At 51.8% G+C, this 17715-nt stretch overlaps 1 protein-coding gene across 2 annotated transcripts in view; it reads right to left on the reverse strand.

Annotated features, from left to right (window-relative positions):
- Window positions 1-17715, reverse strand: part of PLXNA4 (plexin A4) — a 426564-nt gene that overhangs the window by 255535 nt on the left and 153314 nt on the right. The window contains exon 4 of one of the 2 annotated variants that reach the window (XM_044246583.1): window positions 2219-2539. The exons of the other annotated variant lie outside the window; for it this stretch is intronic. Coding sequence (XP_044102518.1) covers window positions 2384-2539 — 156 coding nt within the window. The 3' untranslated portion in view covers window positions 2219-2383. Of the gene's footprint in view, window positions 1-2218; window positions 2540-17715 lie in introns of those variants that run through there. 2 annotated transcript variants of the gene reach the window in all.

The raw sequence follows: 17715 nt of genomic DNA on the forward strand, positions 1-17715 counted from the left end.
AGCCCAGCCGTCCCCAAACTTTTACAAATGCCGGAAGATAAAAGCGCAGGAATGGAGTGGGTTTTTAAGAGACCGTGTTTAACATCCAGATCCCTCTGATGTGAGTAATTTGGATGCTGATGCATTTCTGGATTGTTTGTTGAATTATGCATCAGCAGCTTCTGGGGCCATAAAAAGCGCCCCCGTCACGCGGCTGCTCTGAAACCCGCAGCAATGGAGACAGTTGGGTTCACAGTTTAGATCCCGAGATCTGCCTTTGATGATCTCGAACCGGCAGAAAGAGCAGAGGCACGCAGGAGCGGAGAGAAGCTGACGGGAAGATCTGGGGAAAGGAAGGAGGGAGAGGGGCTCACTCCTGCCCACGCACCCTGAGAGCCTGTGCCAGGGAAAGACCCAGAGAGGAGGCGAGCAGACAAGAGCTTCCTGGAGGTCCGGTCACCCCCACGGCACATGGAAAGCGAAGGAAGACAGACAGAGCTGGGAAGCCCCCACCCCCCCAACCCCTCCCCCCGTGATGGAGCCAACATCACCCATCATCTCAGCTGCCTGAAATAGGCCACTCCTCCAGGTGGGTGCTACCGTGGCAGGGCCTTCCTGCTGGGCCAGGGGCAGTGGCTGCTGTCATTATTTACTTCTTGCTAAGGGTTTTCACCTTGAGGGCAGCCTGGCATCCTTATTTTCGAGGGCGGTATGCCCGTCCGGCGGAGGGCACAAAGCTGAGAGGTGATGACCTGACATCCATGGCTTCTCGGTGGCTGGACTGAAACCGCGCTCTCCGTTTCCTGACTTCCAGCCTCTCTTCCATCAACCAGGGCTTCCCGTCTACCGTAGAGGCTCCCGGCATCTCTGACACACGTCAGACTCATTGCTTCTGCGGCTAATTCCAAGCCCTGTGCCTGGGACAGCTGAAAGCAAAAGCACCGAACCCCTGAGCCAGGCCTCAGCCGGTCCAAAGTTGAGCTCTGCCTCTCGGAAGGTGTAGCCTGGAGCAGGTTATCTAACCTTCTGTGCCTCCATTTTCTCACCTGCAAAATGGGCCTGGTACCAGTTCTTAAGCTTCATCGAATGAGATAAGACACCTGAAGCCTCTGCTCCATGTCAGGGGGACAGAAGCCGTCAGCATATACCAGCTGCTGTCGTCATTATTGTGACGCTCCCACAAAACGTTGTGAGTTCAGAAGGCTGATCCCGATGCCGGCCAGGGAAAACCAGGATGAGCGTCCCGCCTTCCGGAGGGAACAGTGTCCTCACCAGGGCAGGTTCTGCTGCGTCTCCCAAACCAGGAAGGCCAAGCCGGAAAGCCTCAGAATGTGCTGGAGCTGGTCCTGTAGCACTTGCCACCGTGCTGATCTGGCAGGAAACTCATCCCTGCCATGAGACTTTTCATGAAGTCAGCGAGCCAAAACCACCCTCCCGGACTGGCCTAGTTTGGGAGCCTGGGCTCCAGGGAAGCAGAGGGGCCTTTCAGCCCAATTATAAATCAATCTAGCGGCTCTCGCCAAGCCTCTGGCCATAAATGGCTCTAAAAGCTCAGCCTCTTTGGGCCCACCAGGCTCAGGGCTCCAGGACTAATGAGCATCAGCTGTAGGCAGGCTGGTGGGGACAGATGCCGACCTAATGAGCAGGGTGGCCCAGCCTCCCTGCCTTGAGGTGGGCGGGGCTCATGAGCAGGTGTCATTGTCCTGCTGCCCTTTTGCAGAGTGCCGCTTTGAAAAGCGGGGCTGCTGTTATCAAGTGGCATGTCATTACCCCAGCCCGGGGTGTCCTGGGTGGCTCAGAAGACCATCCACAAAGACCGGGTCTTCTGAGGTCATAACCTTCCATCTCTTGGTTGTGTTGGGGATCAGGCTTCTCTCAAGGTCTCCCAAGCGTGGGCCTGGGAACAGGCTCTAAAATCCTGGCATGCCCTCCTTCCCCATGCCACCTGGGTGGTGCTGCATTTCAGTGCAGAAGACTCTGCTAGAACTTTCCTCACCTCACCTCTGGTGTAGTCAGATTCACCAAATACATGGGTTTAGAGTTACCCGAAGTGCACACACGTCGGTGAGGAATTCAGTAAGTGCAAATGTCCAGTGTGGTGTCAAACCCCACAGCACACAAGCCAACCTCCCCCGACCCCAGACTTGTAGGTCAGTCAAGGACACGGGCCCTCAGGAGACCGACCAGAAGCATAAAATAGAGCAACAACAATAACAATGATCATTTATTGAGCTTTATTTTGTGCCGGGAACCATTCTGAGCCTTTTCGATGTACTAACTTATTCAGTAAATAAAATTGAAATACGCTCAGTAACCAAGGGTCAGATTATAGTAAGGCAGTCAAAGTAAGTAAAGCAGAAAAGAGAACGGTCACGTAGACTCACTGGAGAGATTGAGATAGGCTTCATGGGGAAGGTAGGACCACCTGTCCCCTGCTGGAGTGTGGGACGAATGTTCCAGAAGCAGAAGCAGGCAGACCCAGGCCAGGGGTAGAGCCAGTCCCCTGATGGGCAGATGCTTGTGCTTCACGGGGTAGAGTCTTGGGGCCACATTGTCTGATCTGTGAAAACGTAGGTAGGATGAGATTTCAAAATCAGGGTTTTACTCCTGATTAAAGTTTTCTTCTCTTAACTGTGGCTTCACTGTTTCTTTTTGATTTTCTGTCTGGAAAGTGATTTTTTTAAAGGTACAAGTTACACGCAGGGAAAGGTACAGATCCTAAGCATAAACTCTGATGAGCTTTTAACAAGCGTTCACCTTCACCTGTGTCAAGATCTAGAACACTTCCACAGTGCCTAAAGAATAAGGAAGGTGACTCTTAAAATCTGATTGTTCTGTCCTTAACTCTTCCAGGCCTTTGTGGACTGGAATAGATCAAAATAATCAACTTCTCCTCTCGCCCAACTCTGGTTCCCCTCCCATCCCAGGAGAAAAAACAAAATAAAATTAAGTCATATCTAGAGAGACAAACGTCTAGTGTCCCCAGAACCAAGCTTGGTGCGTGGTGGAGAGCCAATGATCCCTATGCTTCTTAAATAAGGGAAGGATTGAATATCGTCAGATTAAAGTCTCCCAAGAAATTATAGACTCCACTTTCTCTAAGCTCGCCTCTAACATTGACAGTCACGAAACTTTCTTGTCCTTTCTCTTGCTGTTGGAGGGGAGTCCCCAGCAGGAGGAAAAGAGCATTCATTTTCTTGTTACAGCACCAACCCCTACACTGGACTGTGATTTCTACAGCAGACCCACGCCAGACTCCAAATTCCAGGTTCTTTGGGAAAGCAAAATGGGGCCTCAGAGATACCCCTCTCCTCCCCCACCCCTGCTGCCCGGCTATTCAGTGGCAATGTCTGTGGTCAAATATGCCCCCAACCTTGGATAGCTTCAGTCTTCCTTCCCAGCCCCTTCCCAGCGCCCATGTCCTGGGCTGCAGCTTGATCACTCTTAGGCAAAAAGCATCCCAAAGCTTCCAGGAAAAGACAAGCACCAAGAAGGAGCACCCACATGCATGTGGGCATTTACTTCCTAGCCTAATCAGCACCCGGCTGGGGCTGTAACCCACGACTCACCAGCACCTCCCCCCCACCCCCCGCCACCGAGTCCCTGGGAAAGTTCCCTCTGCACAGCTTGCTGGTGACTGCAGCTTATAAACAGCATAAGCCAGCGTTCCAATCAGATTATTTCTCACTTGCAGCATTGCACAAAGAGAAAGAAAATAATGCTGAACATTCTGTTCATGAAAGAAAAAATAGCAGCAGAAAACTGTCACATTGTTTGGTCTATTTTCAATTTCATTCTCGAGTCCTGGAAATAGCTCTTGGTGCGGGCAGGCCAGAGGAAGACTCCAGCAACCTGACACATGGGTCGCGAGTCGGGGTCGGGGGGCCGAGGTGGGGGGAAGAAGGAGAGAGGGGTGGGGGGAGCTGCAGCAGTCAGGAGGGTTGCCGGCTCCCAGAGCGTCAGGTGTATTAGCTGGGGAGAACAGGCTCCAGATCAGAAAGCAAACAGAGACTATTACCTGGGGGGCAGGGCTGGATTTGTGAATGGGGTGTGGCTCACGAAGCTGTGGTTCTTAGCCTCAGTCACACACTGTGATCGCCTGGGAGTTTTGAAAAATAATGTGATTACAGGGTGATTCCATGAATCTCTGCATGTGGTTAAATTGTGCAGCTTTAAATACATGTGCAGGGGGGATACACGCAGGCAAGTACACAAAAAACCTGGCGGAACCTGAATGAGTAGGTTTGGCGGGTTGTACCAGGGTCAATTTCCACTTGTGATATTGCACTACAGTTACGTAAAAATGTGGTCATGGTTTGGGGGAACCTCTCGATGCCACCTCTTACAACTGCATGCAAATCCACAATTACTTCAAAAGGGAAAGTTAAAAAAAAAACAATGGTGCTGGTGTCTGGCTTAATGAGCTGAGGGTGCAGCCTCTGCGTCCGGGTTCCCACGGCTGCGCAGGAGATCCTGTGGGCGGGCCAGGCTGAGAACGCTGTCCCGGGAGCGGAGATGTGGGCTGAGAAGTTACAGCCCCAAGAGCTGCCGGGATGATCTGCATAAGCTTCGGTGCCAAAGGCTTAATTAATACCGGTTGAATAAATAAACCAACTGCTATCTCAGGTATTATAGGCATTCAAGGAAAGGGGGAGGAGGAGGAAGGCACCATGGGAGGAAAGGGATCAAACCCGGACTCCACAGAGGTGGGGGGCTCAGAGGTAGGAGCGGGGGAAGGGCACCGCAGGTCAACAGAGAAAGGCTTTGGAGAAGGTGTGGTCAGTGCGGGGAGGAGGAGGAGGAGGAGGATTGAACTGGGGCATGGTTGAGGAGTGAAGGTGGACAGAACCGTGAATAAGAAACTCGCTCCATCCAGGCCTCGGGGTAGGTTGATCTCGCAACCACCTGAACCAGCTTCGTGTCCTTGCAAATTGCCAAAAAAAGCGATTGTCAGCAAAAGACAGTTTTCCAGAAGACATTGAGCATCTCTCAGGGAACCCAAATGTGGAGAACTTGGAGAGGCTTCAGAACAGAGCATGTGATGCGTATAAAAGTAAGCCAGCCCCCGCAGGGCTCATAACCCCTTTGCCTATCTGCACTCAGCTGCCTTAGGTAACTCCATCCAGAATCCCACCAAGCACTAGAAAATACCAGAAATGACCTGGAAAGAGTTAAAATAAGAATCCTAGCACCTACACACCAAAGCCAATGCCCTTGACTCCGCGGGTCCCTTGAGGACTCCTTCAGAGCCTCGTTCTTCTTGTTTTACACACAAGTCTAATAAGCTTGATTCTCTATTTCCAAGCTCATGGAAAATTGAAAAGGAAAAATTAAACAGGGGATGCCTCAGACAGCATCGCTGACAACAGGGGCAAGGGAGAAGTGACAGACAGCCCAACAGCAGAGGGGAGACACGAATCTGCATAAAGTAAGCCGGGCACTCATCTAAAGAAGGCCATCATGGTAAGGCACAGGGGCTCCTCTGTGAAGGCGGAGAAAAAAAGCATTAGGATGCCCAAGCCCATGTTCCAAAAGTCCCACACAGCCTCTCCTCGCTTTTTCTTCGCCTGTTATGGATTTGTCCAGTGTATGGGCGAAGGTGGGCGGCCATGTCTTAATGCAGGCTCCTAGCAGGTAAGGGGCAGCCGGCGACCTTTCTGGTTCCAGAGAATGCCCTCTGCCAAAAACATCAGTGCCCCTTTCCAAACTTGCTTTCTTCCTTTGGAGCACCCACCACGGCCCTCCCACAGCATGCTGAGCAAAGGGCAGGCTGCTCTCAAACTGCGCGGTCTGTGGGGTCAATCGGGCTTAACCGGAAGGCATCCCAGGACCAGGGGAGGCACCTCCCACACCCTGTCCGTGACACCGTTGCTTTGCGTGCGATGGGTCTAGCTGCGAACTCCAACAGCAGCTTGGCCGGACGTGCTGTGTGTCCTTGACCCGGGTGCTTCATTTCTTGCGCTGAGCGCCCCTGTCCAATGACCCCTTGCATCGAGCGAGCTGGTGTAGAAAAGCTTGTTAACAAAACACAAATCACGCAGCTGACCCAATGCCACCGCGCCCATGCACGAAACCCGTAAGTCTCCTCCCCTTGGTGCTGACCCTGAGCATCTCCTTGGTCAGCTGCATTGCCTTTGCCCTCTGTGTGCTTCAGAACTAGAGAGGAAGGGCCTGCCCTCCTCCCCTTCCACACTCACACCCCAGGAAACAAAACGCAGAGGGGAGATGAGGGAGGAATGGCTGGTCTTTCCCATGTGTAACGCCCGCAGGGCAGAAGGGAAGGGGACAGAGGCTCCGGACCCCAGGCATCCTGCAGTGTGGCCACGTACTGTCCTCCACTAGCGCAACACCTGATCGTGGGTGCCGTGTCCTGTGAGCACCGGAAGGGGAGAACTGAGAAAGATAAATTAGGCAGGGAAGGGAAGCTTCTAGAAGCCCCCAGGCACATGGGAGTAAATGAAAGCATCAGCCGAAAACCAAGTAGGCAGGAAGGGGCCTGGGGCCTCAGGACAATGTCCAGCTTTAACTGCTGCTGAAGACTTCTGTGCGGCCTGGTGACACCTGGAAGTGTCCCATGGGTCCTCAGGCATAAAACACAACTCATCTCCTGCTCACTTTTTACTCATCTTGCTTTCTTGCTGTGTCAGCTGGATTCCCGCATCGGCCTGGGTTCAAATGGGGACTTTTGTTCCCTTCTAGCTTCTCTTCTTTCTCTCCTATTCTTCCTCCGCCCCCATCTCTCCTGAAAGTGATGACAGAGGAATACTAACTCCAAAAGGTAGGTCTCTGACTTCACTTGGCGGGGAGGGGGCGTGGGGATGGGAGAGAGAAGAAAGGGAGAGTGTGCGCACCCGTGTGGGGGGCAGAATTTGATGGGGTGAGCGGTGGTGGCCACCTGGACCGACCCTGCTGACTTTCAGGGTCCAGGTGTCCAGTCCCCCCAGGCAAAGGTCTTTGGGTTTCTCGGGGCAGCCGGGTGAGTTGGGAGCAGATACGCTTGCCTCCCTCCTGACTGGACTCGGGAAGCCACGGGGAGGCTCAGGGCTCCCAGGGCGGAGAGCTCAGGGAGGGCTCTATACTTGGCCCTATCAGTTCTGAGCGGCAAGGATGGCCCTAGGCTCTGTGCGGGCAGAGAGAAGGGTTTCTTTCACTTCTTTTGTTGCCTCGGGTCCCCAAGCACCTCTGTGATGCAATATGAGTCAGATCCCCTTGAGGAGCTCACCTGGAGGCCTGACCCCATAGAGCTCCATGAGAAGCCTGCACCTTACATAACCCTCGGGAAGGCTGACAGGAGGCTGTGCGTGAGGCCACATCATTGCAGAATTCCGCCCCGCGGAGCTCCAGGAAACACCCCCAAACATCTTTGGGAAGACTCTCCATCAGGGCCATGGGGAAGTCACCCCAGTAACTTCACCATCGAACCCCGTGGGGGACGAAGTGCCTGTGCCTGGCCCTCCCGGGGGTGGAGGGGGCAGCTGGAGCAGAGGACGGCAGTGGGACCGGCAACCGCTCACCCTTTGCCGCAATCCAGCTCTTCCAGGCTCTGAGCCCGGGAGGCACCGGGCAGGCATCACCCGTGACAGAACTGGGACACTGCATGGCCAGCGAGGCTGCTTGGGCCCCCGTGGGCTGCACCTGGCTGTGAACCGGGCACCAGGGCGGCCACGTGGTACCGGGCGGTGCTTGACAATGGGGCTGCGGAGCCAGGCCGCTTAGTTGGGATGCTAATGAGCTGTGTGACAATGACTTATGTAACTTTCCTGTGCCTGGTTTTGTCTGTCGTGAAAGGGGGTGATAGCAATAGTGCTACCTCACAGGGTGTGTATAAAGATTAATTGAGATAATCCGTGTAAAGTGCTTGGAACAGCGCCAAGCCTGGATCAGTGCCCATGGAGGCTCCGATCACTGCTCTGATGACCACGGCTGCTGTCTGTCTTTCCTCTCTCTTCCGCCTCCTCCCCTTCTCCTTCCTCCTTTCATTCTCCTTCCCCTTCTTCCTACCCGTTCTGCTTCTCCTCTCTCTCAGGGCTCAGACCAGGGGCATGGAAAGGTGGGAAGACAGAGCTGCAGAAGGTGAATAATGCAGAGGGAGGGATACTAGGGGTCTCCCTGACACCCCCATTATCCCCCAACTGGCTACTCCATGGCTGGTCCCGCTTGTCGAGCTGAGACCTGCTACTTCCCTTCTGCTCGGGGAGGTCACTGGAGTGGATTATTTGCACAGAAGACAGAAGGGGCGGCTGGGGATGGGTATGTGTGCATGTGTGTATGGTGGAGGGTGTTTTGGGGGGGTGTTATACACCTTCCCTTCTCAAGGATGCATGTTTTCACCCCAAAGCTCTTAGAAGTTATTTGCTAAAAGGTGATGCTTCCAGCAAGATGAGGGGGTTGCAGCAGCACCCGGGGTTGGAGCATGAGATCTGCTGACTGAGAGCTTGGGTTCGAAACGGGCCCCTACAAGGTGTTGGCCCATAACTTCACGGAGTTTCAGGATCCTTGCACAATGACGGGGTAGGCCGAGACTGTTCCTCCAGCTCCTTCTAGTTACTAAATTCCAGGTACTGGGGTTCCTTTCCTGCCACAGGGACTCAACAGGAGACTCTGAGCGGCCACTTGTCTCCAGCTTAATTACTCCTTGATTCAACCTCCTGAAAATAGCCAGAGGAGCAGGGACCTGGGGAAGGGGAAAGGGAAATGGAGGGTCCCAGCTGCCTGCTGGACTGGAGAGGATGGGTAACAGGTATTTGTCATCCCGGGGTCCGGGGTGGGGCATGGCGGGAGGCATTGGCGTGCAAGATCCCTGAGTCAGGAGCCCGGACCACAAAGTCAGATCCAGGGGGATAAGCGGCCATGCCCAGGCCCCATGGCCCAGGTGGTGTTTCTGACTGTCACCACACATACCTACGTGGCCCGGAACGTACCCTGTGAGGACACAGGCAGAGCCTCCAGGGTCCTTTTCCCTCAGCCTCTCCATCCTACAGAGTCATTTCGAGGCTTTGATTGCGACCAACCCAGGAGATCTTATTCACATCGCAACGCAGGATAAAACAAAGCTTTTCATGAAGACAAGCCTTGCCCTTGCTACCTGCAATGCACTCTATTTTCTTACTCTGTTCCATGATTTCAAATGTGGGTCACAGCCCAGTAACCGGACTTAGCGGCACACGAAGAGGTTGTGACCCCCCGTTTGGAAAGCACTGTTGGAGAGGCAGGGAAGTGACAATGACTTTACAAGGCTACAGTGCAAAGACTCCATTTTGCAGTGGGACAGACTGCCCGACAAATGCAGAGACCAGATGTGCCCAGGGCCAAACTGCATGGTGAGAAAGTCTCTGCTGCTGCCTGGGCACAGACAGGGGTCCGGAATCGCTCTGATGACTAACTCCCAGTGTGCACGTGACCTGGCTCATTAGACAAGGGTAGCACGCATCTCCAGCCACACGGTAGCCCGTGGATCCTCTTCGTGGGCCGTGGATGAAGCAGCCTTGGGTAAGTCACTGACGTTCTCTAAGAGTGTCTTCAGAACTGCAGTCAGTCTCTAACCTGTTGCACTTGAGGTTTTTCCCCTCACTTCTGAGATTTTTAGGACCGTACTGACCCAGACCCTTCCTGATTTACCTGCTGTTCACCTTCAGCTCTTCTTCCCACTTTTTGATGCTAAAGGACACACCTGAGAGCCTCCCTGACACCCAAGTGGCTGGAAGGACCACTCCTCCGGCCTCTTGGATTCAGAGAAACTGCTCTCTTCTTGCCAAAATGTCACTCCTTTGGGCATACTTGATTTTTTTTCTTAATCACATTACAAAAATATATAAAACTTTAGGCAAGGGCTTAGCGTTCACCAAATCCAGATTCCTGCTTTGCAGGTGACAAGAGGATGACCAAGGGAGGCTGGTGACATGCCTGGAGCCACACAGATCACTCGAGTCAGGGCCAGAATTTAGCTGGTCCGTCTCCCAGGCCCCGGCATCCCTCACAATTTCCCCATAAAGGACAGTGAGAAGGGTTACCCACCCATGTACGAGCAGGGAAGGCTGAGGGTATCCCAGGGGAACTGAAATGGACCGAGTGATGATTTTGAGGGCAGAACCCAACCTTCTCATTGTCCCCTTTTCTAACAATAAGGAAAACAAGCCCAAGCAGGATCTTCACTTCCATAAGGACCAATCATCCCAGTGTCCTCGTGCTCCCCACAGAGCTGCAGGGGGCAGGGGGCTTTAGAAACATCTACACTGACAGGCCTGCATTTGTGGGTCTGGAGAGACAGACATTAACATTCTCATTTGCTCTGAGAGGTCCCTGCCTGCCAGAACGCCCTGCCGTGAGCAGGGGCTCATTATCTCAGCCGGCCTTTTCCTCCAGCCTGGCTGAGATGGCCTGACCCTTGCTGGGAAACCCACCCCCAGGACTGGGAGGACCTCGGAACAGCAGGGCTGAGAAGGACTGACGTGATCTTTCGAGAAGCCAAATGAGCCACCCTGGGGGCTGTCACAGAATGGTGCTTCAGCCCCCTTTTCCATCGGGAGACATGTGTTTATGAGTCCACTGATCCAACACCCTGGTTTCCCCACAGTTGGACGTGCTTTGCATGTGCACATGCATGTGCACCTGTCCATGCATGCACATAACTGTACATACACATACATGCATGTGAGCACACAGATGGCTCAGGTCCTACATTCTAGCAGGCCCGTCGGAGATCAATCCACCCTGCTTTATTTGTATTCCTTGGGCTATGTCACTATATCTATCCCTGTCTGGGGTGTAGACATCACTTTTAGGGTCTGGTCCTAGCCAACTGGGCTACACGGGGCCAATTCTTTGCTTTCTAGGATAGATCTAGTGTTTTGTTGGCTTTTCAAACATGTTTAATGGGACTATTTATTCACATCAAAATCTCCATTGACTCACAGCTATGCCTGAACTTAGAACACTGAGATTTTTCACATCAGAAATGAGAACTGTCTACCGCATTAACAAAGATTTAATAAAATTTCATAGCCTTCTAGTGGAAGCATAAATTGGAACAATACATTTGGAAAATGATTTAGTAATAGATCGCCAATCCTTAATGTGTTTATACTCTCTGACCTAGAAACACCACTTCTGGGATTCTAGCCAAAGGAAATAGTTGGAAACACAGGGATTTAAAAAAAAGGAAAGCAAACCTTTCCACGTAATCATTTTCCTATTAGCATTGTTTATAATTTGAGAATGAGAAGTGACTTAAATATAAAACAATATGGGAGTAGGTAAGTAAATCATGGTATATTCGCATAACAGAAATTTAAGCACATGTTTAAAATTATGTTTATGAAGAGTTTGTAACAAGTGGAGAAATTACTTGAGTTACAAGGTTTTGCTAAACAGGCCAGACCAAAATTATACAGGTGTGTGTGTGGGTATATATGTACACACAGACATGATACATACATATATGATCTCATATATGTCTTTACACACACACATGATTTTCTTTCTGGACTTTTCAGCAAATGTATATATGTATACACACACACAGAATAATATGAACTATGGGGAGTAATTAATATAAAAATTGAAAGGAAGTATTAACAATGATTGTGGGTGGTAACATCCTGGGTACACATTTTCTTTGATATTTTTCTGTATTTTCCAAGTAAAACCAATAATTTTTCTCTTAAATTCTTTTGTAAACTCGAACCAGAAGAGACGTTAGAGACAGGAAGGGCCAGTCACGTCCTTGCCACCACCCCTGCAGGTGACCTCAGGGAAGTTATATGACTTTCTCGCCTGCTTCACTCACTGCGGACCCCCTTTCTTTATCTCCACAGGGAGCGTGTGGGGCCCCATGACCTCTAAAACCCACTCTGCTCTAACCCTGTGTGCCTTGAAGGATCCTCCTCCCGTGGTTGAGAATGGGATCTCAAAAAGCGGACCAAGAGGCGTCACCATCTCACGAGTAAAATACTATAATCACGCTAACCAGCGGTGGACTTGGAAGGGTTTGCTAGAAGACGCAGCTGCCCTCACCCAGTCAGCAGAGAAACGTGCTGACATGGTGTCCTTGGGATTGGACATCTGGAAACAAACACCCAAATGAAGGGGGTCACTGGCAGCTGTGCTGCGAAGCCAGGAATCGCTGTTGGGGGAGACGCATTTATGGCACTGGGTCTCCATTGGAGAGCCCCCTGGAAGCTGATCTCCAGGTCTTGGACCAGGTGGCAGGGTGACCCATGCGGGGACAGAGGGACAGAGCTCACACTCTGCACTTGCCCCGGCAGCTCTAGACCCTAGGCATCTCCCTTTGGTCAACCTCCATGGATTTTTAAAAATATTTTTTAAAGATTTTATTTATTCATTTGACAGAAAGAGAAAGCACACAAGCAGGGGAAGCAGCAGACGGGGGTGGGGTGGGGGGAAGCAGGCTCCCAGCTGAGCAGGGAGCCCCATGCAGGGCTCCATCCCAGGACCCTGATTTGACCTTAGCCAAAGGCAGATGCTTAACCAACTGAGCCACTCAGGCACCCCACAGATTTGGGTTTTTTTGCGTCTGTTTTGAGCATGAGGGCACCTCCTTAGAAGCAATGTGTCATGTTTCTGAGTCCTGTGACCTCAGCGGTATTACTGGCCGCCCTAGAAACCTGTCCTTCTCTTGATGAGGCCACAGCACCTGGAGAGTTCACTGGGGAGGGGAAGTGGGGAACATCTACATCCTGGACCAGCTTTCCACCCAGGATGAGAAGACTGCTGGATCTCGCAACCCTCTTCTGAGGCGGAATATTCAATGTGTCTATTTACGTGTAATTGTAACTCTCCGTTGGACCTGGGCCATCTTTCCTGCAGTTTGGAGGAAAAACGTCTCGTTCAGAGCTGACATTCAGCCAGTTATGCACGAGAAAGTTTACCTAGCGAAATATTTCCCGCACTGGTTGGTAGGAGGCCGCGGCCCCGATGCCTCCCTGGTTGCACCAACCGCCCCACCTCCTCCCCCCAGGGCAGCCCCCAAGGACCTCCCTAAGCTCCATCTCCTAAAGTGCTAATGCCTGACCTCGCAGGAGACTTCATGCCCTTCGTGGTAAAATGTGCTGAAGGTCACCTCTCCTGCCCCCTCTTCCTGAATTGAGCCCATTGGGTTGACAGAAGCTAGGACTTGAAATCCTCGCAGGGAGAGTTGGGTTTAAAAGTAATAAGGACACATTTTGGTTTGGCTCACCAAGCTGTCTCTTCTGCCTGGGGGAGAGAGCATGGGATGGCAGTAGCGATGGGCAAATGGGTGGTGGGGGGTGGGGAGAGATGGGGGTGGGGGACTTCCACTGAGCCCTCGCCCCATCCCCAGACCCGCTACCATTTTCTATCCTCACCAACCACCATCCGGAGGGCCAGAGGATGCCAGGGACCTGCCTGAACTCCTGGCCTTTCCCTTTCTGGCCGTCCATCTATCTGTTTGTCCACCCCCTCCCCGCGGGCTTGCCTCTCTCCTGAACAAGGAATGCACCGATAGCCAAACATCAGATGTGAGCCCCCGGAGCTAACAGCCCTGTCCTCAGCAGTGTCTTCTAGAAAAAGTCCCGGTGTTTCCACTGTCACCCCAATCATGTCTGTTGGTGATCTGATCTAGCTGCCACAAATGAAAGGAAATGGAGAGAGGATGAAAGCAACCAGGTTGTGCCTATAGGTTTTCACATGAATGTGTTCAGATCTGGCAGCGAAAGGAGGACCTTTAACTTCTAATTACCGAGTCGCTCCTCTTGGGCAGACAACCCCCCGCCCCCCGCCCCCGCCACCACTGCCATTTCCCTCTCTGCAGATGAAGGCCCAAGTTCTTCCAGAGCGGGGCGACTCTCTGCACAGGCTGCACTTCCCCGGGTTCCTTAAGCAGCTGCCACCAGCTGCAGTGCCTGGCTGGCTCGTCTCCACCCTGCTTGGGCCTCAGCCCTGAAATCGCTCATCAACAACTTGTTCCGATGCGTCATTGACAAGACCATAACCTCTGAAGGACATTTTATGGGCTTGGCTCTCACCATGGAATCTATCTCAAGTGAAACTGCTTTCCATTTACTGACACCAAAGAGCCCGGAAAATAAGAACGGTGGTGGATGATGACGTTACAAGCAGGGTTGTTGTTGAAATCTGTGTCTTATCAACAGGTTTTGGCTAGGTCCTGATTTCAAGTTCTGCCCCAATCGCAGCAAGAGCCCTGTGAGTCCAGATGCCCTATTTATAGCTACATCATCTCAATAAACACAGAGGAACAGAAAGACACAAATAAATGATGTGTCTTGAGCAGAAAAGGAGACCTAGAGGTTTCTGGCATTCAATCCATTGCCCCAAACTCCTCATTCAGATTCCACTCTTCACCACCTTAACTTTCTGTTTCCATACCACAGTCTTTCCAGGGGCTTCATCTCTGGATCCTCTAGATCTTTCTGTTTGGAGTATGAAAGAGCCCAATTTCTACCCACCAATCTCCTCCCCTAGTGCCTTGACCACCTGGACATTTCTGAAATGGCCTCGCTCCTTCCTACCTCTCTAAAGCCAACAAATGCTCCCTTTCCTGAAATTCCCAGGCCGTCAAGGGCGCTCAGCTCTCTCTCCACTTCCCAGACCCCAGGAGGGGACCCCTGCCTAGAGACCTCCTCTTTCCACCATCATTCATGGCCGTGCCTTGTCATTCTTTAGGTGTCAGAGAGGATATTCCTGCCTTTCATTTGATGTAGACCCCCCAACCCCGATTATCTTCTGTTTCAAAGCCCTATTTGTACCTTTTGGAGTTCTTACACCTGCTTGTCATTATTATTATTATTATTATTATTGGGTTTTGTTTGTCTGTTTCGTCTCCCCCTCTAGACCTTGACTCCACTTGTTGAAGGAATGAATGAATGAACCAGACGGATGGAGGAAATCACGTGCCTCCTGTGCACGTGCCTCCTGTGAGACAACATTCAGCAAGACAGATGCCCTCATGGGGCTTAGCGTCTTGCCAACAGAAGTCCTGCGGGAAAACGAAATCTCGAGAGACACCTGCAGAGGCTAAGGACCAAGACCTGGGCAGAAGGAAGGGGACGGCATTTCACATGCTGATAGCTAAGTCTGGTATAAGTATCACACAAAATCTATTAGTGTTACCAGCAGAGAGGGCAACTGCTTTTTAATAGAAGAAGATCTTCCTTGGAGGCGATTACGAGGCACTGATAAGGATCAGGTGACATGTTGAGGTTTTGCAGATGGATTAATGTCTGTTTTCATCTCGTTGCTTGCGGCATGTGGGAGTTCTTGGTTTTCAGGGAGAAGATGGGAGAGAGAGTCTCTGCAAAAAGCAGGCTGGGCGGGATTCTTGTGGGTGCTACGGTGGGGAGCCACTGCCTGCCAGGGGTCACTGAGAAAGCTGGAAAGAAAACCAGGGCAACTGGGGAGCAACCTCCATGCGGAAAACACTAGCCAAGATTCTGGTAAGACCCCCCCTTCCCTTTCCTCCCAAACCTCAGGAGTTTGCCAGCGGCGCAACAAATTATTACCGCTGTGGAAGAACAAGGGTCTGGGGGTCTTTAGAGGTCAAGTCACCTGATAACACAAAAATACTGCAGGGATTGAGGGGCTGGAGAAGAAGGAGGGAAGGAAGCAGAAAAAGAAGGTGCATTTCTCTTGCACAGCTCATCCCAAGTGCTGTCTCAAACCTGAATACTCTTGTTAGGAGATACTATTCATCCCTTGGTTTCACGGAGAGGTAAACTGAGGCCCAGGTCAAGTCAAAGATAGACCCAACCACAACGGAACAGAGTCTGGCTCCTGCCTCACTGCACTGTGACCCGGGACGCACACACAGTCAACCTGTAGACCGTGACTCTGAAGATTCCCTGGGTCCGGTCGGTCCCTCCGAGGGCCGTGAGGTTGCAGCCCACAGGTTTGCTGGCCTGTTTTCCATCCTGAATGACGCAGGGTTCCCGGAGAGGGTGCCAAGGTCTCTCAGGTATCAAGACATGAGCAGGCAACCAGGACATCTCCAGAGCTGCAGCAATGAGCCTGGGGGAGGGTCCACGGGCTGCTTCTCCCACCAGGTGGCAGCAATCAGGCCCGATGCCAGTGATGTTTATGCTCTCCACCCCTCACCCCTGCCCAGGCAACCCGCTGCCCACACCTCTAAGTTCTAACTCTTGACAGACTCACTCTCAACAGAAACCAAATGGGAGGGGTCAACCTCACTGGAAAACGCACCTAAGTGATTCGGTGGTCGCTTGTCCGCGGTGTTACCACACACCTTTGGTCGCCTGCAACAGTCCCGGTTTATGTGAGCGGTCTAGACAAAACAGTAATAATGCCCCCTTTTCCTTGCCACACTCTTCCAGTCTGGACAGGAAATGCTTGGGTCTTCCTACTTTTACTCTACCCAGACACTCAAGTGTTATATATACACCCATAAAGATGACGTTATTTTAACAAACGGATACCCATTACCGTGAACACCCCTCACTTCCATGTCCTGTACCAACCACCCACCCAACACAACTCTCACCGTGCCACACATGGCATGCGACCATCAGTGCGACACCCATAGACACCCACAGACAGCATGCACCCAGCCACGAGCCACACTCTCCTACTTCTCATCACACCAGAGTCTCCCAGCCACAGCAGACATGGCTTTCTCCCTTCCACCGTTCAAGCCTAGACATAACCACGCGTATCTCATAATTTGGGGGAGCACCAGGACAAATGCTCCCGCTCGGGCATCCATCCCAGTCAACTAAGCCTTCAGGGATTCAAAACAGAAAGGCCCTGGCTGTTATAATGGCTACAACCTTGTAAGGACATGAGTCCAAGTTCATTAAGAAGCTCCGTGCAGATGAACCCTGTTGCCGTTGTGATTAATAATCATAATAGACAGTCAGCTGGAGGGCTTCCCAGCTGCGCCTCCCAGGGCCCGGTTCTGGGATCCCCTCTCTAGCCACCAGTGAGTAATGGTTTGGTTTATTGGAAACTCTCTTTCCATTTTTTATGGCTTCAATTAAGTGATGGGGAGAATCCATCATGTAACCTTCTCGCTGCACTGCTAAAGACTTCCAGAGGGGAAAATATTTATCAAACCCCAAACCATCAGAGGAGAGACTGCGGTAAACCTAACAGGAGGCTGGGGTAGCAGAGAGGTGGCTGAGGTAGTAGAGAGAGGAGAGGAAAATAGCCACACAGAGGTTTCCTGCCTGGACAAGAGCCACACTATAAAAACTCTGCTCACTTCACAAACATCAGGCTGCTTTTCCCGCCTCCCCGCCAAGTCCATATCCCCACAAAGCATCCCATGAACTAACCCAGTCATGGGGACTCCTAGAGCCCAACAGGTTGAAGGTGGCGACAAGAACAGAGACACTGGTATGAAGGGTCCTCATCCCAGGAGGGAACAGGAAGTTCGTGTAATGGGAGGTTTCGGGCACTGCACTGTCCACAGAAACATGGTGCCCGCTTGAAAAACTGCCCACATTTCTCATGAAACCCATCACTGTATTGATAAGAATGCCAAAGGACCCGTTTTCTGGTTGTAACTACAAGTGCTTCCCAATGCCAAGGACAACAAATCCTTTCCCAATCAATTCGTTAGAATCCACAACCTCCTATCCTTGGCCTGAAGTTGGCCCTTCCCCTCTCCCTGACCTCTGCCCAGGCGGCCCTCGTGGTAAACGGAGCTGGCTCTTTTTCTTCCCTTTAAATTATTCACACCCCAATCTTGGCCACTGGCATTAATCTTTCATTTGCTATTTAGAC

The sequence above is a fragment of the Neovison vison genome, chromosome 4 (genome assembly GCF_020171115.1).
Source record: "Neovison vison isolate M4711 chromosome 4, ASM_NN_V1, whole genome shotgun sequence".
Lineage (NCBI taxonomy): Eukaryota > Metazoa > Chordata > Mammalia > Carnivora > Mustelidae > Neogale > Neogale vison.